At 48.5% G+C, this 22,604-nt stretch overlaps 1 protein-coding gene and 1 long non-coding RNA gene across 5 annotated transcripts in view; one reads left to right on the forward strand and one right to left on the reverse strand.

Annotated features, from left to right (window-relative positions):
- LOC116657462 overlaps window positions 1-17,451 on the forward strand; it is a 35,002-nt gene extending 17,551 nt beyond the window's left edge. The window contains exons 2-3 of the long non-coding RNA XR_004312554.1: window positions 16,769-16,848; window positions 17,341-17,451. This is a non-coding gene — a long non-coding RNA (uncharacterized LOC116657462). The remainder of the gene's footprint in view (window positions 1-16,768; window positions 16,849-17,340) is intronic.
- Window positions 1,840-22,604, reverse strand: part of HIP1 (huntingtin interacting protein 1) — a 135,946-nt gene continuing 115,181 nt past the window's right edge. For 3 of the 4 annotated variants that reach the window (XM_006180940.3, XM_032459571.1, XM_032459572.1), the window contains exons 15-32: window positions 22,407-22,495; window positions 21,928-22,044; window positions 20,882-20,983; window positions 20,503-20,646; window positions 19,918-20,053; window positions 18,191-18,277; window positions 17,859-17,966; window positions 17,640-17,776; window positions 14,091-14,201; window positions 13,227-13,285; window positions 12,748-12,841; window positions 11,206-11,306; window positions 10,815-10,920; window positions 9,933-10,056; window positions 9,418-9,479; window positions 6,430-6,538; window positions 5,606-5,687; window positions 1,840-5,290 (exon numbers count right to left, since the gene is read on the reverse strand). In XM_006180940.3, coding sequence (XP_006181002.2) covers window positions 5,635-5,687; window positions 6,430-6,538; window positions 9,418-9,479; window positions 9,933-10,056; window positions 10,815-10,920; window positions 11,206-11,306; window positions 12,748-12,841; window positions 13,227-13,285; window positions 14,091-14,201; window positions 17,640-17,776; window positions 17,859-17,966; window positions 18,191-18,277; window positions 19,918-20,053; window positions 20,503-20,646; window positions 20,882-20,983; window positions 21,928-22,044; window positions 22,407-22,495 — 1,739 coding nt within the window. In that variant the 3' untranslated portion in view covers window positions 1,840-5,290; window positions 5,606-5,634. The other variant, XM_032459573.1, reaches the window with a different exon arrangement.

The raw sequence follows: 22,604 nt of genomic DNA on the forward strand, positions 1-22,604 counted from the left end.
TTCTGTCCCGTTCCTTTATTGCTTTTACTCCATTTGTAGTTACACACCTGTTATTGCGATTATTTGATTATCCTGTTTGTCTCCCTCAACAGCCTGTAAGCTACAGAAGGGCGGGCCCACATCTATGTTTGCTCTCCGCTGTGTTCCCAGTGCTTAGGAGACACTTGATAACAAATAATGAATATGTGAATGCCACTTTTGAGGACAGGGAATGGGAAGCCTTCATCTTTGAAAATGTCAGTGCCTGTGCAATGAATGGATGCATAAAATGTGTGTATAACTCAGAACGTGGTGTAAAAAGAGTTCATTCATTCACTCCAAAATGTTGAAACATATGTGGAGGTAATGTATTAGAGGCTGAGGACAGCCATGGTGAGCAAGACTAAATGACGACAGTGTAGCATATAGTATGCTTCAGCTATACGCCTTTGGCTTCCATGTCGTCTAGGCTACCCTCCCACTTGCCCATTTCAGCCCTTTGTTCCTTTTTACTTTGGCAGGGCCACGCGTAGGGCCCAAATACATTTGGTTCTTCTTTGTATAAACTCTAACTCTCCCTCCCACCTTTTTTGATTTTTTTCTTTCCCCTTAATGGAGGCACTGGAATGAGCCCAGGACCTCGTGCACACCAAGCATGTGCTCTACCACTGAGCTATACACCTTTTCCTTTTTGATTGCATGTTAGCCATAAAACATTCTGGTGACCGGATCTCATCTCTTACACCATAAAAAAAAAATACTCTGCTGGTCAGAGTGACCAGCTACCAGGCTGCCCTCTTGAACTGGGGCCTGGCTACAGAACCCCGGGAAGACAACCATCTGGTTAAGTTCATGTACAGGGTGGGAGGAGAAGGCACTTCAAAGCATGGGACTCCTGTTTGTTCCAGGTAGTCCTCTGCTTGGCTTTCTGGACCCCTCAGCTTCACACTCAAGTTTCAGGAATGATCTGAAAGAGAGCTGTGACCAAAACCCATCCATTCTATCAGTGGTGCTTCAAATGGAGAAGGCTCACCTTTGCCTATTGCTTCTGGGAGCAGAAAAACCTGGCTGTAGGCAAGTGTTCCCCACTTTCTGTATTCATCCAGAACCCTCCTTCCCTCAGGGCACACTGGGCATTCTCTCCACTATTTGCCTTCTCTTTTCCTAATTCTTTGACCTCCTTAGTTACAGATTCTAGTGATTACCTGCTTCATTCTCTCCATACTCGATGAGTCATTCGGGCAATTCTGCTTACCAACTGTAGGTCTTCCCCATCTCCCTCCCTCCCTCATAGGTCCCCTTGGCTTAACACACCGGCAGCATTAGGTTACAGACGATCCTGCCAGGGAGAGTCGCCATGCAGCCAGCCCCATTCTGTCAGTTCCATCTGCAAATCCTCTGGTAGCTGGGACAGGCTTGCTCTGAATCCCCTGTGATTGGCAGCTTCTGGCCCTGAGTGGAATTCATCCCATGCCATTTTAAGGTGGCAGATTATTTTTAAACCTTTAGGGTGGAGAAGGGAGTAGCCCTTGCTCAGGAACCCAGATTTTATGCAGACACCTGGCCTTTCAGATTACAGAACTATATTGAACACTCAGACACTGCTTGACCATTCTCAAGGACAAGAGAGTATACAGAAGATAGAAAACACCTAAGGAGTGCGAACTAATATTTTTCTCTAAAGTAGCAGAGGGAATGTGGTAGCTGAATGCTTCAGAGAATGTCCCATTTTAAAGACACATTCCCAGAGGTGCAGAGCTTAAGTGGACTCAGTGAACCCCAGGATACAAATTTGGCTTTTCACTGGAACCCCAAGCCTCAAAGCCACTTTGGTTGGTCAGTTATCACCACTACTCTCTGTTGCCAGGTTGAAATATTTATTGAAAAATTGAAAACACAGATGCAACATATTATACAAAGAAAAGTCTTAATACCATAATAAAAGTACTGTTGGAAGAAAGCAAAGCCAGTGGCTACCTGCCCTGGGAAGGTAGGCACTCAGTGAAAAATGAAATTCATTTAGAGGAACTATTCTAATGGAAAATTGTAGTGGGGGAGGTTAAAAACGGAAGAAAAACAAACCCAACCCCATCCCTGCAAACCTCGATGTGAAAGAGTTTGTTAGAAGTTTGAGACAATTGCTTTATCACCCAGATTTATCTGAACCCCCTCGGTTTGTCCCTGTGAGTAGTAATCAGCTTAATTTCGGGCCTTCAAACCTGAGGTAGTTGAGGGTCACCTGAAAGACATGTCTGGAAATCACCTACTCTCAGAATCGGACCCAACGTTTGACCAATTGTTTCACGTTGCTTTGGCTCCTGGGGTGACAGGCTGAGTCACCACTGTGGGTGGCTGATCCTGGATTGGGTCCGGACCTGGGAGACTGAGCAGCAGACAGCTGGCCTGCTTTGCTGTGGTGACGGCTGGCAGGCCCGTGGTGGTGGTTTTCTATGCGACAGGCATTGCGGTCTCTGGAGGACCGAGGATGGTGGAGAGAGCAAAGCCGGTCTGGTTGGAAGGCCAGTGCCAGGACTGAAGGCTTTTATTGGCAGGAAGGATTTCCAGAGACTTCGAAAGGTGGGAGAAGATAGCACGAACTTCACCACTTATTAATGACCAGGGTAAGTGGAGCCCGGAGACCCCTCCAGACTAGTTTCTGACCAAGAAGCAAGCACTCCCCAGGGGCAAACTCACAGCCACCTCCTCAGTGAGGCTGAAGCAAAGCAACTGGACTGAACAACATGTGTGCGTGACCCCCTGGTACCTTGTGTAAACCCTGCGGTCTGACTTGGCAGCTCAGACACTTCCAAGAAAGGATGCTCTGGACAGAGTCTGGTTTTTCCAGCCACTGGGTTAGGGACTGAAATTCAAGTGGGATCCTAGGGGTCCTGCTTTGGGCAGCAGAATCAGCCAGCAACCTCAGTTAGAGTCTCATTTAAACACCTTGTTGAGAAATAAGTAACCCCACAAAGGTAGGTCTTTCCTTCCATTTTTTCCTTATTATGGTCACTCATATCCTCACTTTAGAGATATTAGAGCACCGTTATCACACAATTAAAGTAACAGATTCAGCTGTATTTCGACCTCTCAACCCCAAGCCATCATCTTGTTGGTGTCCTGCCTTGCTCTGACCCATTTATACTGGCCCGTGGGACTTCGCTCACTAATGATGCTCAGTAACTCATTTAAAAGGCTGTGAGGGTCATTTTAAGCCTTAGGATGTGATTCCTGTTTTAATCAAGGTATTTCACACCTAGGATAACATACTCATTTTTAGAACGGCCAAGGTAGGACATTTTGATTTTGGCTGGAGAATGGACTAGTTTCTAAGTCAACTATGGAAGTAATGATGCTAACTCTGACTTAACAGTTCCTCGTGTGAGACCGAATCAGTGTGTGCTCCTGTTTAAGTGCTTTCCTGAGTGTTTCATTATTCCGGGTAAGCCCATGAAGGTTTTAAAAATTACCATGGCTTTTTAGCAGGCGTGTTATTCAGAGAATCCTAATCTGGTCCATTATACTAGATTTTTCCCCCACTGGTAATTTGGAACACAGGAATCTGAATGGCTGAGATTCTGAAAGTGGGGACCAGCCCCCTTTGGAAATGTTGACCCACGCTGGGAACATACCAGTTAGTTCAACTGGTACCACTGGGCCAGGGAGGCTACAAACCACTTCTGCACCTTGGGTGGAAAAACACTGAGCACAAAGAAGCATTAAGCAGAAGACCAGTCAATTTCTACTGCTGATCTCTCTTTAGCCCAGAATGGAGATCACACATCTGAGACTCGTCATCTGAGCTAATGGGACAGTTTCTTGAGTGCCCTACTTAGAAAATGCACAGAGAGGGGGTTGGGGGGATTTTGGAAGAAGGGGGAGCTGTTCACAGTGATCAAACAGGAGACTCACAACCTGTCCCGTAGCAACACTCAGCAGTGTTCCTTGGGGACAGGTCCTGGGAAGTGCATGTTGGCTACTACCTATGAGTTGCTACAGATAAGGAAGGAAGGAAGACTTGTTCAAGATCAGAAGGTCACTTAAACGCTGGGGTCCATCTGGAGGTGATGAAGTGCTGGCAGGCTGCCCATCTCTAGGACACTGTGGACACACCCGCTGTCCTCATCCTGTCCGCAAGGCAGCAAGGGCCTGGGATGTGTGGCTGGAAAGGGTCAAAGCCAGTGGTCCCCCTCTCTTGTTATCCCTGACCCAGATGCTCTGAGGAACTTTCCTGCTTTGAGATCCAAGCCGGTAACAGATCGGGACGGCATCCTGGCCTTGTTTCTGATTCTTGAAGACAGATGTACTTGGGCAGCAATGCGAGCCTTGCCATAGTCACACCTGATATCCTGATTGCTCAAGCATCTATTGCTGCTGCTGCTGCATGGAGGTTAGTAATAAATATTCAAGGTACCAAACCAAGCCCAGGGTTCTTCCCGGCTTGGAGCAAGTTTGCCTGATCTTCTCGGTCTGTCGATTAGGTGGAACATGGAACTCTCTTCTTCAGATTCAAGATTCAAGAGTTTGCCAGGGCAGACATTTGGAGAAAGGAATTGGAAACCCCTCACCTGCTCCCTCTTAGAGCCCTGCCTGGGTCTGAAGGGAGGTGCCAGCTGGAGGCGGCACAGAAAATTCCTTCTGGGGGAAGAAGTGTGGCTACTCCCACCAGCTTCGTTCCAGCCCGTGCTAAGGTATTTCAGCCTGGTCACAAGGAGTTCCCAGGAAAGGTGGTTTCCTGATGACCTGGGCCGTGTGCACCCTTCCTCGCCCTCTCCCTGTGGCCCCCTCACTTGTGAAGGTGGGCAGAGGCTTTTGGCTGGGTTCCAGCTTTGAGAAGGAAAGGCACTCACTCACTCTGCTTCTGCCTTTGGAAGAGACCCATGGCCTGCCCGACCCTGGGGAGTGGCCTGGGCAGACCCACACTCGCTTGGCAGGACTCTCGGCATGGCTGGGAGCAGGGGGGCTGACGGGGAGCACCATGGCGAAGCCTGGGCAGCACCATCGCTGTGAACTCCTGTGGGTGGGGCCCCTGATTGCGCAGGGCTTCAGGGGTGAGCCCCTGGGAGGGTCACCTATATGAGTGAAACTTGGGGGGACAAAAAAAAAACCACCAAAAAAACCCCAACCAATCACCGTAAGAAGCAGTGGGAATCCATAGAATTGCCAAAAGATGGGGAACATTGCCTTGGCATCCTCAGCCAGGACACCCCTGCTGTCCTTCCGACTCTGCGCAGACTCAGGGTCGGATCCTGGTTTGGAACCCACCAGCCCTCTGATGCTCACAAGGTTTGTGCAAATGATGAAACTGAAAAGACTGAGAAGAAAACAGAGAAGAAAACGCATGAGATCTTCCCTGGCCAGGTTCAACAGCAGCAGCAATCCCCACCAACAAGGGTACCAATCGTGTGGGGGTAAAACAGCAGGCAGTCTGGGAGGAAGGTCCCTTCTGTGCGGGTGGCCCCAGTCCCCCTCCTCTCGGCTGGGGGGCAGTGAATCATGGGTTCGAACACAGAGGGAATCCCCGTGGAGGGAGTCTTTGGAAGGCCAGGTAGGTCCTCAGCACCAGACTCCAGGGGTCTGGTCCCTGGTAGGGGAATCACACACACACAGATGAACAACAAGGATTTACACTCTGACGTGTGGGGCATCGGTGTGGCTCTATTCTTTCTCGATGACTGCTTCTTGCAGTGTAGGTGGTGATGCTTCTGTTCCTAAAAAACAATAATCACTTATGTTTCACAGCGCTTCATGCCTGCAGGGTTTCACTTACCAACAACAGCCGCCATACTGGGCTCTAATACACGCTGTAATCATACCCGTCTATTCCCTGAGTCAGGTGTCCAGGAATAACTAGGTGGTGCTCCCAGACTCAGCTGAGGCCAGTCAGAATCTAAATCCTGGTTGTGATCAAGTTGGCCACTTTGGATATGCAGAAAAGCAGCCCTCCCAGATTCCGGGTGACCATGAGTCCCCGGGCTGGTGGGTGACCTTGCTTCACTCCACACCATTTCTAGCTCCTGACCTTTCTTGCTCTCACCACAGATGCTCATCACTGCTCTAGGCAGCCGGGACCTTGTAATTCACTGCCCTGTCTGCTGCATCTTCACCACCCACTATTCCATCATTCACTACTCAACTGGCTAGAAACCAAACTCCCAGGGAGAACCAGGCTAACTGTGCCTGGAAGGCAATGGTGGTGAGTGAATGACCAGCCAGTCCACCAGTCAATGTTTAGGTCTTGAAAGGGGACTGCAAAAGCTTTCTATTCGGCAGTCTACCCCAGTGTGGGGCTTACAGGCTATTTACAACTGAAGACAAACATGCTGTGAGTAGGAAAGAGGAAGAGGAAGTTCCCCATCATCCTGTTCGATTCGAGGGGGAGGCCCACATCACTCAGCATCCCTTCCCTGCAGGCTGGAGCCGTCCTCAGTCCCCGGTCCCCGCCCTGCTCACCTTCCTCCCAGCCCTCAGCGACACCAGCCAGCTCGTAGTGCTTTTTCCGAAGCTCTCCCAATTTTTGACGCTCCTTCTGCAGTTCATTTTCCAGCTCCAGCACCCTAACCTGCAGGGAAAGTGGCCTTTTCTTTGAGCAGGGATCTGAGAATGGTCTTGTTTCTACTGAATCCCTTTTTCCTCCGGGTTCCCGTTCTCTTCTTCCACATTATGCCCGTTGTTCCTGGAGTTCACCCAGTTCTCAATTTCAACCTTGTCTCTGCTCTAATTTCTCCATCCTCTCGGTCATCCATCTATTCCAGTGGCTCTTACGTTTTCTCACTGGGACCCCCTACTGGAAATGAATGATGCTTTGCGGTCCAAAGGCCTGGATGGGAGTAGGGCTTATCTTATGTCCCTCTGATAAATCACTAACTAAAAACATACTACTCAGCTATAAACAAGTGGAATCTTGCCATTTGCCACAACAGGGATGGCTCTAGGGGGTATCATGATAAGTGATATGTCAGACAGGGAAAGACAGATACCATATGGTCTCACTTCTATGTGGAATCTGAAAAAACAAAGCAAAATAAAACGAAAAGAGATTCACAGATGCAGAGATTAAACAGGCAGTTGCCAGTGGAGGGGAGGTGGAGGGGGGTGGGTGAAATAGGTGAAGGGGATTAAGAGGGGACTTATAACCTCCAGTTATAAATAAGTTGTGAGGATGTAATATACGGCATGCAGAATACGGTCAATAATACTGTCATAACTTTGTATGGGGATGGATACATGGTGATCATTTCATCATGTAAGCAAATATCAAATCGCTATGCAGTACACCTGTAACTAACATAGTATTATACATCCACTAGTTCAATAAATAAAAAGAGAAAAAATGGGGGAGAAAAGAACTACTCGATCGTTTAGCCTCTCTGTAGGATACAGTCTAATCCAGTCGTAACCCGTCTCCTTCCATCCCAGTTCCCTGCAAGTCCAGGCAGGAACCAAATGCAATGGTTCTGGCATCTCTGAGGAATTGATACAACCTAGGGTTATTATTGTACAGGAAAAGGTGCAGACCATCTCACTAAAGGAAGGGTTGGTTATTGGTTATTCCTGCTCATTAATTTTAGTTATTTACTATCACAATAAATATTAGCTCAGTGTTCATCAGGTACCCCCGGCTGTTATAGTTGCTGGAGACAGAGCGGCACCCAGACAGACAAGGTCCCTGCTTACCTTGGAGGGGGGAAGAGACAAAGTAAGGAACAAGAAAAGATCAGATGGTGAAGAAAATGACACAGGGTGATGTGACTAAGACCAAGGGCAGTCAGCCAAGGCTACTCTTCGGAAGTAGTTTTTGAGCTGAAATCCAAAGAGATCAGCTGTTCAGAAAAGTGGAGAAGAATATTCCAGGCAGAGGAAGCAGACTGTACAGCAGGAATGAGCTCGAGGTGCTGGGAGGACAAAAAGAAGTCCTGTGTGGTGGATGTGGGAGAGGGTCACGGGATGAGGTTGGAGAAGCAGGCAAGGATCATTCCACTTGTGGCCCACGGTCCGCGGGAGGACTGTGGGTATCACTCTAAGTGCAAAGGGAAGCCACTGGGAGATTTTTTTCCCCCATTGGAAGATTTTAAGCAGGGAAGTGACATGCTGTCGTGTACGTTTTAAAAATAAAGGCTGAAAGCACTGCACAGGGGCAGAGTGGCGGCAATAGACCCAGTAAGGGGATTCCTTTTTGTCTGTTTTTAAACTTTTTATTATGGAAAATGATAGAGAAGGATGGTACAGTGACCTCCATCCTCTGCCTTTCATATTCTTCCAGCTAGCAACATTCTTTTCTGTTCTCCCTGCCTGTTACTCCAGCCCCACCATGGGACTATTTTGAATCATTTACTTGTACACATTATAGTTAAGTTGCTTTTGCAAGAGCTCAGGAGAGAGATAAGGGCAGCTTAGACGAGGTTAGAGAGACAGAAAAAAGTGGAAAGGTTAAGGGTACGTTTGATAGACTTAGAGTTGCTAAGACTTGCTGGTGGGTCTGATGTGCAGGTTGAGGCAAAGAGAGGAACCCAGGATGACTCCCAGGCTCGGGGCTCAGCACCCAGCTGCGTGGCGGTGGTGCCATTTACTGAGATGGAGAAAACCAGGGGAGGGAGATTTGGGTGACAGGGAAACCAAGAGACCTGTTTTGGACACAGTAAGTCTGGATGCCCACACTTACGGGGCAGCAAGTGGAGACATCTGGACAAGTACAGAGCTCAAGGAGGGGAACTCGCGGATCCAGTTGCGGAGAATTGGGTATTTATCACCATATCGATGGTATGTAAAGTTAAGAGGGACAGGATGAGACCAGTAGGCAGGAGCGTGTAGAGTGTAGGGAGAGGAGATGGGCTTGAGCCCAGTTCCTTCAGTGTTGACACAGAAATCTGGCCACCCGACTTCTCCTAGAAATGCTGAGGGACCCATCTATAGACTTTAACAGTCTCAATCTGGACTTTACCCTGGGACTGTGAGACCAGTTATTCTAGAACAAGGATGTCTGGTATTTTCCAGGATCTCACTGATTCTTATTTTGCATGGCATAATGTTACTAAAACTGAGGGAAATGGCATTGCCTTTGATGGGTTAACAGTAAATTGATCAAAAAAAAAACCCAAACTAAAGTCATATACAAATAATTCATATTGGAGGTTTAAAAAACTTTCGCTAGCAGGACTATTAAATACCAGTTTATAATCTGCTAGGAGATGCCTGGTAACATTTAGAGGGACACCAGTCTGGGACTGGTGGGTAAGAGTTATGGTTCTGATCTTTACTGATCACCTCTCTCCACCTCCACTGCTTCCTCCAGCATCACTTACGTTCATTCTTGGGCTAATATGTCTGTGTTCACGTCCCTCTAAGTCTCTCTCTCACTGACTTCTCTCTATGGGAATAATATTGAGGGTCAATGTCACAAAAGCAATAGGGACTAACTAGACTTAGAGCTGGAGTTCCTACCTGGGAATCCATCTCCTGGCGTTTGATCTGGGTCAGTGTCATGCTTGAGAAGTCCATGTTGTCTGCAAGGATGGAAACAGGAGGGTCTTGTTGAGTAATAGCCCAGGCTGATTCTCCCCCGAGAGGTGGCTGGTGCCAACGTTCTACTCAAATGCTTGGTTTGTGATTTGTGAACTCATGCGTGAATGTAAGTGAGGGATGGAGAGGAAGGTAGACAGTGACAGAACAACCAGGGTCAGCGCCCCTGCCGCTCGGCGGACAATCAGGCCTGTAGAGTCATTTCTCTGAATTCAGAGAGGTAGCTAAGTGGAAAATCGAGCTCAGGCCTGTCCCTACAGTGACAGAAATGGCAGGATTATGCGGTGCCTCAACTTTAGAGAAAAGAAGTCTGAACGTACAAAGATGAAAAGTAACAGAATTTGGAAATAGGACTGTGGGAAATTGGGATTGTGGAGAAGAATGTCAAGCACAGTCACACAGGATGGAGAAGAAGAGCATGACTTCTGAAAGGCTACCTGTGTCCTCGATCTGTGATTTGCCAGAGATGGTCGAAGCTACAACCGCGGCGGTGGCCTGGTTCACGCCCCGAGAGGCCTGCTGCAGCTGGGCCAGGTTCGGGCTGTCCTTGTCAGCTTTCACCTGCCAGCACCAACAAGCAGATTTAGGGGCACACTACATAGAGCAGCAAGGACTGACACAAACAGTCACTCTGATGGTTCCTGACAAATGTGGGTGTTGCTGTGGTCAGCAATCAACTTCTCAAAGGCTTCTGCCCTCGGGGTCAACCCCTGACATCTCTCTCTGACACCAAAAATCATTCCTGGCTTATCTGCTTGGTGGCCCCGAACCTCGCTTTATGTTACTTTGCTAAAGTGTCCCAGTTGTGGAAACCAGTTTGGGACAAGAATGAGTAAGGAGGACAAGGGAACATGCCCGCGGTACCTGACCACTCCTGGAAGGAGGATTCTGGTGGTGAGATCTGCATTAGGATTAGTTGGGGGGAATGGTTCAAATCTGGAGCCTCCTGAGGAGAGGCAGACATTGGTTGTGGAACTCAGAGCGAAGCCAGGTAACCAGCTTAGTAGATGGACATTTTCCTTCTTTGAGAACCCCTTGAATGTATGATTGCTAATCAGAGGACGGCATGCCTGGGGCCCTTAAAAACCCCTGCAGTACAAGTGAGGAGAAACACAAGGACTGGGCAGAGGGGCTCCCTGCTGAAAGGCTGTTAGAAGGTGGTAGTACGGGACCCCTTAGAGGTAGAATTTTAATTTGAGACTCAACCTACCTGGATGCTGGATAAATCGTCTGTTCTTGGGGCCAGTACCATGGTCCAGGAATATTCTCTAACCTAGCCAGAGCTTAGAGGGCCCCGGGGAGTCCAACATGGGTCCTACCTTGGATGCGGCCACAAGCTGGGCTGTGCTAGCAGCAATTTCACGTGAACACACCATTAGCTCCTCAAATTTCCCTCTGCCTTGTACCACCAGGTCAGCTGCATCCCTGATGGTCAGGAAAGGACCAGATGGGTTCTGAAACTGACAGCTGCAACCCCTGCTGATCTCCCCTGTAGACAACACCCGTAACCCCGGCAGATGGGGAGCTCAGCCTGCCCGCCTCACCTCTGGGCTGCCCCAGGAGACCCAGGCTCCCTTTTAAACTTTCAGTCCTACTGACTTATCAACAGTTTGTTTCTAGAGGGCAGATTTCCCCCTCCAAGTTACTCTCTTTGGTGGGTCCATGGAAGAGGGGCAGAGGTGAGAAGTCTCGGGATGGACAGATCCTTACACCATGACGGTGGCTCCCCAGCCCACAGCTTTGGAGGCTGAAATGAGTCCTTCCGTCCATCGAGAATTCTTGGCATAAAATTCTTTAGGGGATGCCGTACCCTAGGGAAGTGAAAAATAATGATGGCTACCTTTAATTTTGTGTCTACTATGTGCCAGGTGCTTTTATATATATATTAGCCCATATGGTCTTCACAGTAACCCCGAGAGGTAAGCATTATCATTCCCATTTTACAGAAGAGAAAACTAAGATTCAGAGAGGCAAAAATATGTTTCCTGAGGTCATGCAGGAAACAAATGGAAGTAAATCCTAGGCTCTTCTGACTCCAAAGCCCATAGCATTTCTTTTATATCCCAATATCTCTACATTGTCTATAAAAGTATATGTTATTCATACATACATACAAATAAATTCTGATCTGATGGGAGTCTAGCCGCATTCCATGATTTGCCAAAAGAGGAGAGTGAGTATAATGAGTAACTAAACAATAATTTCTGAGGGGTGCAAGGAGGGGGAACTGGAGGAAGGTAGTCAAAAGGTATAAACTTCCAGTTATAAAACGAGTAAGTGCTAGGGATGTAATGTACCACATGATAAATATAATTAACCTGGCTGGATGTTACATATGAAAATTGTAGTTCTTACCACAAGGAAACCATCTTTTTTCTATTTTTTAAATTTTGTATCTATAAAAGTGATAGAGGTTCACTAAACTCACTGTCATAATCATTCCATATGTATAAGTCAATCATTATGCTGTATAATTCAAACTTATACAGCACTCGATGTCAATAAAACTGAAAGAAAAAAAATTTCTACTTGGAATTTAAAAATGCTTTTCTGCTTTGGAAGTGCCTTGACAGTCTGAGAATCTACAGACACTCCTTGCTCAGTCCCTCTTTCTATTCTGGGGGGCAGAAAACATCACCTCTCAGACTGATAAAAAGCACCACCAAAGCAGACACGGCTTCGTTCTTTACAGGACCGTTTCGAGGCTCCTAAGCCCCTCCCTGGACCTTGTCTCCTGAGCTGCAGCTGCACACAGGGGTGAGAAAGGAAAAGAGAGGATGATGACGCCAGCAAAGAAGTGAGAAAACTAAAGTGATGGTGTCAACAAGAGACAGCGGCAGAGACTGAATCACCGCGGGTCGACTGCTGTCAGAAAGAGATGGCAGAGCCCCTAGTGCAGACTCTGCACCGGGCTGGCACTTCTGATCTGCCTGGTTTCAAGAGTCCTGACTTCCTCCTCCAAGGGCCTGGACTTGCAATGCACACTGGGTTTCCACAGCGGGTTCTGATGACGTCGGCCTGCGGCTGGATTCTCTGGCTGACTATTCTCTGGGGACCTGGCAGTGCCCCAGCTTCTCTCTGAGGCATCTCTGATATCCATGGGAGCAGCAGCTGTGCCTTCAGGTGGACACACACGATTGGATGGCAGCACACCGAGATCTCACTAGGTGCGTACTAAACAGACTCAGCCTCTCCAGGAACTGGGAATCAGCAACTAACGTCTGCTCTGCCAGGGCCCTCACCCACGCTTACCCGGCCACTCTCCACTATCTCTCTCTGGAGTTCCTTCGAGGCCACGATCAGGACCTGAATAGCTTGCATCAGGCTGGTACAGGACCCAAGAATCCTGCAAAAAAACAAAAACAAAGTCAGGGACAAAGGACAGAGACCAAAACCAATGCGGAAGACTGTTTTCTCTTTCCCTCCTAAACGCAGGCAAACTTGGGATGGGAAAGAAGGCAGGGAATATTCTGGAGATGAAGCCCTGAAGGAAAGGTGGGTGAGCGAGGAGAACGGACTATGGACCTTCCTAAGGAATAGTTACATCGTGGTGATTCTTGGGGTTTCTTTCCCCAATAATCTGACAGCGATAATACGGTCATGTTAACACTGCTCTTGACAATTCCATAGACTCAGCCCTTCCCTGTGGCAGCTAATATTCTAACCAGAATCATCCAACGCAGCAAAGATGGATCCTGACCACCTAGGGGTCACATGCTGCTCAGACTGACCTTTCATTCACCTCCAATTTGACTCCAGTGTCTCCAGCTCGAGATTTGCTGAGCATCTCCTGTAAAAAGAAGCAGGGTTTCTCAAGACGCCATGGGAACTGAGAATGCACTGGCATCCTACCACACTTTGGGTCCAATATCCTGCAGTAGCTAAGAAACTTAGAAGTGCCCATCCGTGTCCTAGTGAATGTCAGGGAAAGAACTCAGACCTCCGATCTATTCAGTGGGGAGTAGCTGGTGCTACAGTTAATGAGCATCTCGACATTGTAGCACCTGGGATGACGTGCACAGGACTCTGAGGGCCATGGCATCACGCCAACAGGGGCAGCTGCTACCAGGTCCTCGAGGCAGGTACTTATACCAAGGCAGGCGGCCCAAGTCTACCAGCAAAGGAAAAGTGTATGACTTTTCCAAGGGTGCCTACTCAGCTTTTCCCTGAGGCTACAGTTACCGTTGATCTATTGAGTGCCTGGCACTGAGAGAAACACGCATTATTCCACTGAAAACTCTTACAACACCCCTCTGAGGGAGGTATGGTTATCATCACCTAGAAACGCCACCTGAATCTTAGCGAGGTTAACGTAACTTAACGGAAGTCCTACAACTAGCAAGTGGTCAGTCTGGAGCTTGAATGCAGGATGGGCTGTTGCCGAAGTATGGGATCCTTGAGGAAACTGCTCACCCTCCCATGGCAAGAACGTTCTATTTTCTATACCTCAGAGATGCCAGTGAATTCAGGTTTTGGTTTGTTTTATAGGGGGCTCTGCAGACTTGAAGAATGACTGAGATCTACCCAGCAGGCAATGGTGCCAAAGGGTAGCTGCAAAAGCATCACTTTAGGAGACCCTGCAGGGACTTCCACACCTCTATTCTGGCTGTTGCAGTTTCAATGGCAGCTGAAGTGGCAGCCATCTCCTTGTCCACCAGGTCTCCCAGTTCCTCCTGTTTGATGTCCAGGCCTCTGGGCAGGAGCTCCTGTGAATAGCATCACAAAGGCTGAAACGACCCTTTGACCTCCTTTCTACCCACCTGTGCAGACTGGTAATCCTCACTTGATGGCAGAAGGCAGGAGGGCCTCACCTCGTAACACACTTCTGCGTGCCATGGGGGCGTCCCTCACAGGCCGTGTCTGGAACTCTCCACAACACAAGCCTGGCAACTTCACGCTCCTCCCGCCTCTGCTCTCACCCAGAACCCACCTCCTTCCATCGCTGCCAAACCCCACAAGGCCATTCAGTTCCAGACGCTCTGACCCTGACCCCACACTTGTACAGGGTTCATTGTATTTGCTGCTTGGGGGGGATTTTAAAAACATCTTCAAACGTGAATGATGTCTTCCAATCAGAGAGTCTGCCCCTTATTTAACTTTGCCTCCAGGCAGACAGTTACTACTCCTGTCCCACGGATGGGAAGCCAAGGCACAGAGAGGACAAAAATTTTTTTTAAGTTAATTGCCTGATTTAAAAAAAAGTCATTTATTTACTTATTAATGGGGGAAGGTGGATTAGGTTTATTTCTTTCTTTCTTTCTTAATAAAGGTACTGGGGATTGAACTCAGGACCTCGTACATGCTAAGCACGTGCTCTACCACTGAGCTATACCCTCACCCTGATCAAATGTCCTGACCACAGTTATTGCTAATAAATAGAGAGAAAAGTGTGTGAACTCAGGTCAGATGGCAAAGCCGGTAATCTTTAGAAATATTATGTGTCACACATACAAGAGTTTATGTGAACAATGACCCATATTATCTACCACCCAGACTGAAGGAATAGCTGAAGAAACATCAATACCTTTGAAATCTCCTTTGTAGCCTGTTCTGACTCTATCTCCCATCCTCCCTACTCCCCACCTCAGGATAAACACAGAATTCAGAAGAATGCTTACCTCGTCTATGTTTATAAACTCTCTATGAATGCATCTTTAAAGAATATGTTAACTTTGTATATTTTGGTTTTTATTTAAAAGGAATCATACTGTACATATTTTTCTACGACTCATTTTTTTCAGTTAGCATTCTGTGTGAGATTCATCCTTTGCTTTATATCCTGGAGAAAGTCTTACATATGTGCATCCAGAGATATGTAAAGAATAATCAGAGCTGTACATTCATAACAGCCCCAAACTGGAAATAACCCAAATGTCCATCAACAAGAGAAGAGATACATAAACTTAACTACAGTCACACAATGTAATACTGTAGAGCAGTGAAAATGAATGTATCACGTGGATGAATCTTATACATAAAATGCTGGAAAAAGCAAGTTGTAGAAGTTTATGACACACAGAACTAACAACATGTTACTTAGGGTGGGGGAACATAGTTTTTCTATTATCTTTTTCTGAAACTCTGATTAAATAGTCTATATATCACCTCCATATTCCAACATATAAAATCTACACCACATTCTGTGTAATTCCTTCAGTTCTATCATCCAGTTCACTAATTCTTTCTTCAGCTTTGTTTTAACCTACTATTGAATCTTTATACTAAGTCATTACTTTCAAGGCTTATGTTTTTCATTTCTAGAAGTTCTGTGGTTCTTTTTCAAATATATCAGGTAACTTTTGAAAACATCTAATTCCTCGGCCACACTTTTAATACCTTTGAAGAAGTTCTTTAACATGTCAAACATATTTATTATGAACTTACATTCCTTTGGACTCCATCTATGAAACTTCTTTGAGATTTAGGTTCAAAGTATATTCCTTCAGAGACAATTTGGAGTGGCTTCTCCCAGGTACCTAGACCCCTAACAATCTGACTACTTTAAACTTAATTTTCCATTTGGGGTTTAGGCCACAGAAGTAGTATGAGATTTGGGCCCCAAACCCATGGAAAGATGGTTTAGGGTTAGGAATACTCTAGGCAGCTGTGTTTCCTTCTCTCAGAACCAAGATCTTCCCTTTTCCCCATTCACGCAAGGTGTGGCCCTTCAGAGTTCCTCTTTGGGATGAAGGCTCTCCATTCCACTCTTTTATCCTACTTGGGCTCAGGTTTTGTTTCTTTGTTCTCCTCTGTATGTGTGGTCCCTTCAGACCCAAGCTCTAGGTCACCAGGGATGGACAAACACTGGCTCCAGCATCCTTTGGTTTTTGACTCTGAGAATTTCCTTAGTTTTTAGCCAGTTCAGATACAATTAAAATTATTTTTTCAAATTGTATTTAGCATTTTCCATGTCCTGTGCTGGGAAGACTCTTCAAATAGCTGGTCAGCCCTATTTCCCACGTCACTGGGGAAGATGCTCCATCTCCAATGAAAGGCAAGCCGTAAGGCTGCCGGGGCCGCCACCACCAATAACATTAACAATATCATTAACATACCACCACGGCCATCTCATCCTATGGAAGGAAAGGTTAGCAGTTCCCCATTATCCACAGTCTTCCTTCATCCAGACATTCCAGGTTCTCCACCTCACTGCCCACTTCTCCCCAGTCTGAACCTTCCTTCCCCATCTGATCTATCTTTTTTATCTGTTTTGCTCTCTCCCATGTGCATATTCAATTAATTAAACATTTTCTGGGCGTTAACCACCTGCCAGTATTACGCCAGGGACCAGGGACACAGTATGAAGAAGGTGTGGGCTCCACATCTGAGGACTCATGGAGGGGAGACAGACAGGTGAGCAGGTCCATCACAGTGCTAACCACCAGCTCTGTAAGGTGGAGGGGGTCAGAAAGGGGAACAAAGGGCCAGATTGTGAAGGTCCAGGTATGTCATGTCACATACTTTGGTTTATGTTATTGAATCAGAAGAATCATAATCAGATATGTTTTTGAAAAAGAGCCCAGGAAAATGAGGCCAGAGGCAGGAAAATTTAATCTGTTTAAGAGTTCAGCTGAGGATCTGAACTCTGGCCCTGGTCTCTTCCTTCCCTGAACTTATTACCAGGCGTTTTAGGAATGAGAAGCTGCCTTATACTGTACTCCTTAAATAGATCTCTGTTACAGTTCCCCTCACACTGTCTAGAAATGGTTGATTTCCTTATTTTTCTTCCCCACAGAGACCACACCCTATTGGTCCCTACATAACCACACTGAGCATAATTCCCAATACCTAGGACATACTCACTACATCTGCATTGAGTGAATAAATATATTATCTTCATTTTAGGTGTTACCCGCTCAACCAGATAAAAATCCTTGAAAACAAGAACATCGTGCTCATCCTTCTTTGATGTCGCCTAGCACAGTGACAACCACACAGCAGATTCTCAATTTGTGGCCAATGCATTAAATAGAACTGGAAAGTCCCCCCGGGGGTCAGGTTTTACCATTCTCACCCTCATTTTCCAGAATCAAGGTTAAAGGGCAGGAAGAACTCACTGAGAACGTCATCGATTTCCGGGCAAATCCCCAGCACTCACACCCAGGAATAAGAACAACTTTCCCCAGGAATCATCCGGATAATACCTCGCCAATGGCTGTGATCCTGGTGAGGCAGCTCCTCATGGCCGTGCTGTCGGCATTCTCGAGGGTTCCTTCTTCCTCCAGGAAAGCCAGATAGAGGAGGGTCTCCCTGCCATACTGCTTACAGGCCTCGGTCAGTGCTGCAGAGGCAAGGCGACAGAGAATTTGAAAGACCCCCTGACTCCCTGTGCCTTCCCAGCGGCCCCTCTCCCTGGTACTCACAGTCAGCAGGCTCTGGCGGGGCTCTCAGGCAGGTGGTGCTGCCGTGAACAATGGTGTCACCGGTCAAGTGGGCCAGGAGGGTGACCGAGTGGAGGAGCCCACTGATATCTGCCAGGAGTTTAAAGGAAAGTTTCTCAGTCCTGCTGGAGGGGTGTCACTTTCATATTCCTCCCTACCCACTTTGCAAATTACACACACACACACACACACACACACACACACACACACTCTATTCTTGGTACACAGGGACCCACTGCCATTGCCATGCTCCAGCATTTCTGAACCCTGCCCAGCTGTCGCTAGTGACAGACCCTACCCTTTGCCTCTCTTACCTTCCGGGCAGGCCAGATACTGGCTCCAGCTTTTTTCCAGTTGCTCAATGCAGCTGGAAACGGACCTGACCTTGGAGAGTAGGTGATCTGTGAGAGGGAAGACAGGGCCAGGTCAGTTGTCACAACTCAATTCATCCCCATTAATTAAGCTGCTTGATGGATGACCTTTCCAGTGAGGGGCCCAGCCCTGCAGGAGCTGCCCTCGGAGGGAGGGAGAAGAGATCGTTGGCTTCGATGGTACATGATTCTCTTACTGTAGCTTCAAAAGCTCTGCTTCTGAGCTTATCTGGTCCTTTAGCAAAGAACCATGGCAACTGCATCAGTGCCTAGCTTCTGCCAAGAATATCCCATCACCGTCCACTGAATCAAACCCAGCCTTCCTGTCTTTCAAGGCCTTGGACTCTCATCACTCTTGAGCTCAGACCCCTGGCTCCATGTGGCTAATCTACAGGCATGCTCTGCCCACAACACAGTCATCCCCTCTGCCCTGCCTCTGTGCACAGGTCCACAGAGACTGCATTGCAAAGGATGGGCTCGCAGGTCCCACTGCACAGGTGCTGTAGATCCTGGCTCCATCACTGCTGGCTGTGTTCTCAGGCCATCTGTGCCTGCTTCCTCAGCCAAAAAAGGAGGAATAATAGTAGCACCTCCTGGCATCACAGTGAGGATTTGCTGGGCAAAGGCTCAGAAAGCGCTTAGACTAGCCCCCGGCACAAAGCAAGCACTCGGTAAACCTCAGCTGTTTTTTTCATTCTTATTCTCCACCTTTCTTCCTCTTCTTGGCTTCATGTCTCTCCTCTTCCTACAAATCACAGCTCACACCATCTCTTGCAGCATCCGCCCACAGCTGGCCCATGTCCTGGCATTCCCTCAGTAGACAAGGTACCCAGTGAGCTCCACCATTCGTAACTGTTGGGTTTCCTTAGAGATGGGTTCCCTGCTGAATAAAATACCATCGTCCTTCCTGAATACTTCACCAAACTGAGGCCTTTCTAGTTGATAATAAAAATCAGCTGGGGCTGTTTCCTCCCGTCCGCCTTGTCCTCCATAGGACCTCTAGGGACTTTGCCAACACATCCCTTCCTGCTTGAAAATGAGCTGTAATGGGATCTGTTCGTGGCTGTGCCCACGACTTCACAAGTCCCCCTGGCCTGGGTGCTCTCACATCTCCTGGGTGTCAAGGCCCCCCCCTCACCCAGAGGGCTCCTCCGACTCTACCACAAGCCCAGAGGAGTCTTGTCTGGAGAGTGGGCCCCTGCTTGTGCCCGTGACTCCGTGCGGGTTTTACTGCCTCTGCCCCACCAGGCTTAATGAAGATGCCTCTCTATTCAGGCTTGTAGCTCCTGGCAGCCATGTCTTGACTCAGACCACACTGTTCTTAGAGATACACAGGACTGTCTGTTCCTCCTCCCCCTGGCATTTAGAACTGTTATCAGGGCTCAGCTCCCAGCATGTGTTTCACCTGTGTGACCTAAGACTAAAGCAGTAATCACACCTGGTCAGGGCGGGGGGCACAGGGGCACTTAGAAAATCCCACAGCCCAGGCCCCGTGGCACAGAGCTGCCAACTGAACTGATCTCAGGGTGGGGCCTGGGCAGCCCCAGGAGACCCTGACATGCAGCTGGGTGCAGAACCCCTGAGCTCGGGGTCTCCCGGACTCAACGCCAGCTGGACAGCATCAGGCTGCAAGGATTCAGCGCCTGCAAGCCGGGCAAGGGGAAGGGCACCTGCAGATCCGGCGCAGCTGAAGAGAGAGGGCTCATCGAACTGCCGCAGGGCCTCTTGTACCACCTGCTCCGCAGCCCTCCTCGACTCCGTCAGGAGCATTTTTCGTTGGTCCTTGGCCAGCTGGCATATAGATTCCTAGAGATGGTCCAGGGAGGTGAGAGTCTGCCACAGACCCTGGAGCGAGCCTCCGGGCAGCACCCACCTGTGACGCAGTGGGATTCGTGGCACCTTAGCTCAGGCTATTGCTGATGAGGCCCAAGCCCCTTATCTCCGTCCCTAGGTGTGTCTCACCAAGCCCAAGAGGCCATGGGGAGGGACCACTGTATCATCATCCACCCTTGGGGGAGAGTGCCAGTGGCATCCCTTAGCATGTGGGAAAGAGAGGGTTCTGCCTTCCCTCATCTGCCCTGCGGGTGGGCAGGCCATGCTGGCGTTAGGAGCTGTGCCCGCAGAATATCTGCCTTCACAGTTCGGCCGAAGGCCCCCAACCCCTTTCCCAGCCCCCCTGCCTCCATGAATATACCTCCAAGGCCCGTGGGTGTGAGATGGGCTTGGTCAGCCCCCAGGGTGGGTGCGCTACATGCCTGTGTGCTGGACAGTTGGCGCTGCGTGTATTCCAGCTGCTCCCGGAGAGCAGACAGTTCCTCCTCTCGACGAGCCACAGCGTTCACCAGGCTGCCCCGCTCCTTCTCCAGTTCGGCTATCTGCGCTGTCCACTTCGCTTCTGACTGCGATGGTGACCAAGTGGGAAGAGGGAGTCACTGGGAGAATTAAACTGTCCCCTTCTCGGAAGTCCAAACCCCCCACCAGGCCACACAGGATCTGCCGCTTTCATTTCCGAGTACACTCTGGTCCCCAATGGGACCGGGTTGGCCACGTGCTGGTGGTGATGGATGACAGTTGGCAGCAATCTCTAAGCTAGAGGAGAAAAGAATAAGCAAGGGAAAGAAAGGGGATGCTCACCTGAGCAGAACTTTCCAGGCTGCCTTGGACAATCTGGAGTTCCTGTTTGCTGGTGGCAAGTTCTTGCTTCAGGCTCTCTAGTACTTCCGTCTGTTCCTGAGTCTGAAAGAGAAAAAAGACAGGAGCATTCTGATCTGGGTGGTGATTATATGGGATAAACAGGTGTAAAAAATCCCCAAGCTATAAATGCGAGATTTGTATGCTCTTTTATATAGAAGCTGGTTTTACCTTGACCAAAAAAGCAAAGGGAAGATGAGAATGTGGAATGTAATAAAAATTTTTCTTCCAGCAACAGGAAATGTCAAGGGGGCAGTTTTAGGGCCATTTCCCAAATGTCATGCTTGAGATGGTAATACTAATGAGAGTAGAAATGGGTCTTTAATTCAGGTGTCCCAGCACCTGGTAGGTATATTGCTGAATCATCCCATCTCACTGTCTTCAAATGATTCCCTTTCTTTGGTTTCTAAGTCGTGTTTTTCAAAGAGTGGGTTGTGAACCATGAGTAAGAATTCACAGCTAACATTTTAAAAACTGCAATAAACAGAACAAAAAAATCTGCATGCAATCACATAATAAGGATAAGTATTGTTCTGTGGAACTCTGATTTTCATCAGATGATAGATGGATTTGTTACTCTGGGTCACAGAAAAGCACGAGAACCACTGCCGGAAGTGTAAAGCATTCTGTTTAATCCACCTGACACCTCTTACTCCAACCGGACCTGCCCCAACTCAGGGGAGTTCTCCCCAGGGCAAGTCTCTGTAAATGCCGTTCCTCTCGCTCTGACATCCATGTGCTTCCACCTCAGTCTCGCTTCCAGACTCGCCCTTGGGAAGCCTTTGCTGATGAGCCCCACTCAACCCGGGTCCCTTCATCCCTTCATGCCTCTAACCCATCATGCATTGGTAACTATGTCCTGTCCCGTATCCCACAGACCTGTGCGTGGAGCAGAAGACAAGGTCTCACAATCTGTGCAGCGCTCAAGACCCACCCCCGTCGCAGACAGACCCCCTCCTTGTTTCCCACCTATGTCTCCTTCCACTCACCTTCCGCTGCGCCTGGTCGCTTATCCGCTGGAAAGAATCCTCTAACTCTTTTTTCTCTCGTTCCAAATCCACCTGGGCTTGTCTGGCCACAGACACCTGTTTGGTCACCTCTGCGTTCTGCAAGAGAATAACTGGGTCTTGAACTGGCTTATCTTCAGCTTGAAGGCCACCTTCCTTCCAGAATAAATGATGGCATTCAGACCAGGAGTGCTGTCAGATACAGATGTCACCTTCCCCACCAGAGGGACGCCAGAATGAAGCTGTCACCATGCTCAACACTCAAGCATTTGCAAAGATGTTGAAGCTCGGGGATAACTCAAGTGGGGCTGGCCCCACAGGTTCGAGGGATTTGAGGGGCAAGGGAGCTGCGGTTTCCAAGAAATGGTAGGGGCCCTGGCCCTGGAGAAGCCAGGTGGCCCGCGTCTCCCCGGCGGAGAGGGGCCTGTGCAGGCCGGGGACGGGGTCGGGGAGGGCCCCACCTTCCGCAGCAGGTCGGCGTGGCTCTGCACCAGCTCGCTGTACTTCTCCTTGAGCTTGCTGTAGCGCTGTTCGTTGGCTTGGGCTTTCCCTGTGTCGTCAAGGACCAAGGTGAGGGGTCTACACGGGCTGGGCCCCTCTGTCCTCCCTCCAATAAGCCAGATCTTCCTTTCTTTTCACAAACATATACACCTCTTTCT

The sequence above is a fragment of the Camelus ferus genome, chromosome 18, assembly GCF_009834535.1.
Source record: "Camelus ferus isolate YT-003-E chromosome 18, BCGSAC_Cfer_1.0, whole genome shotgun sequence".
Classification (NCBI taxonomy): Eukaryota; Metazoa; Chordata; class Mammalia; order Artiodactyla; family Camelidae; genus Camelus; species Camelus ferus.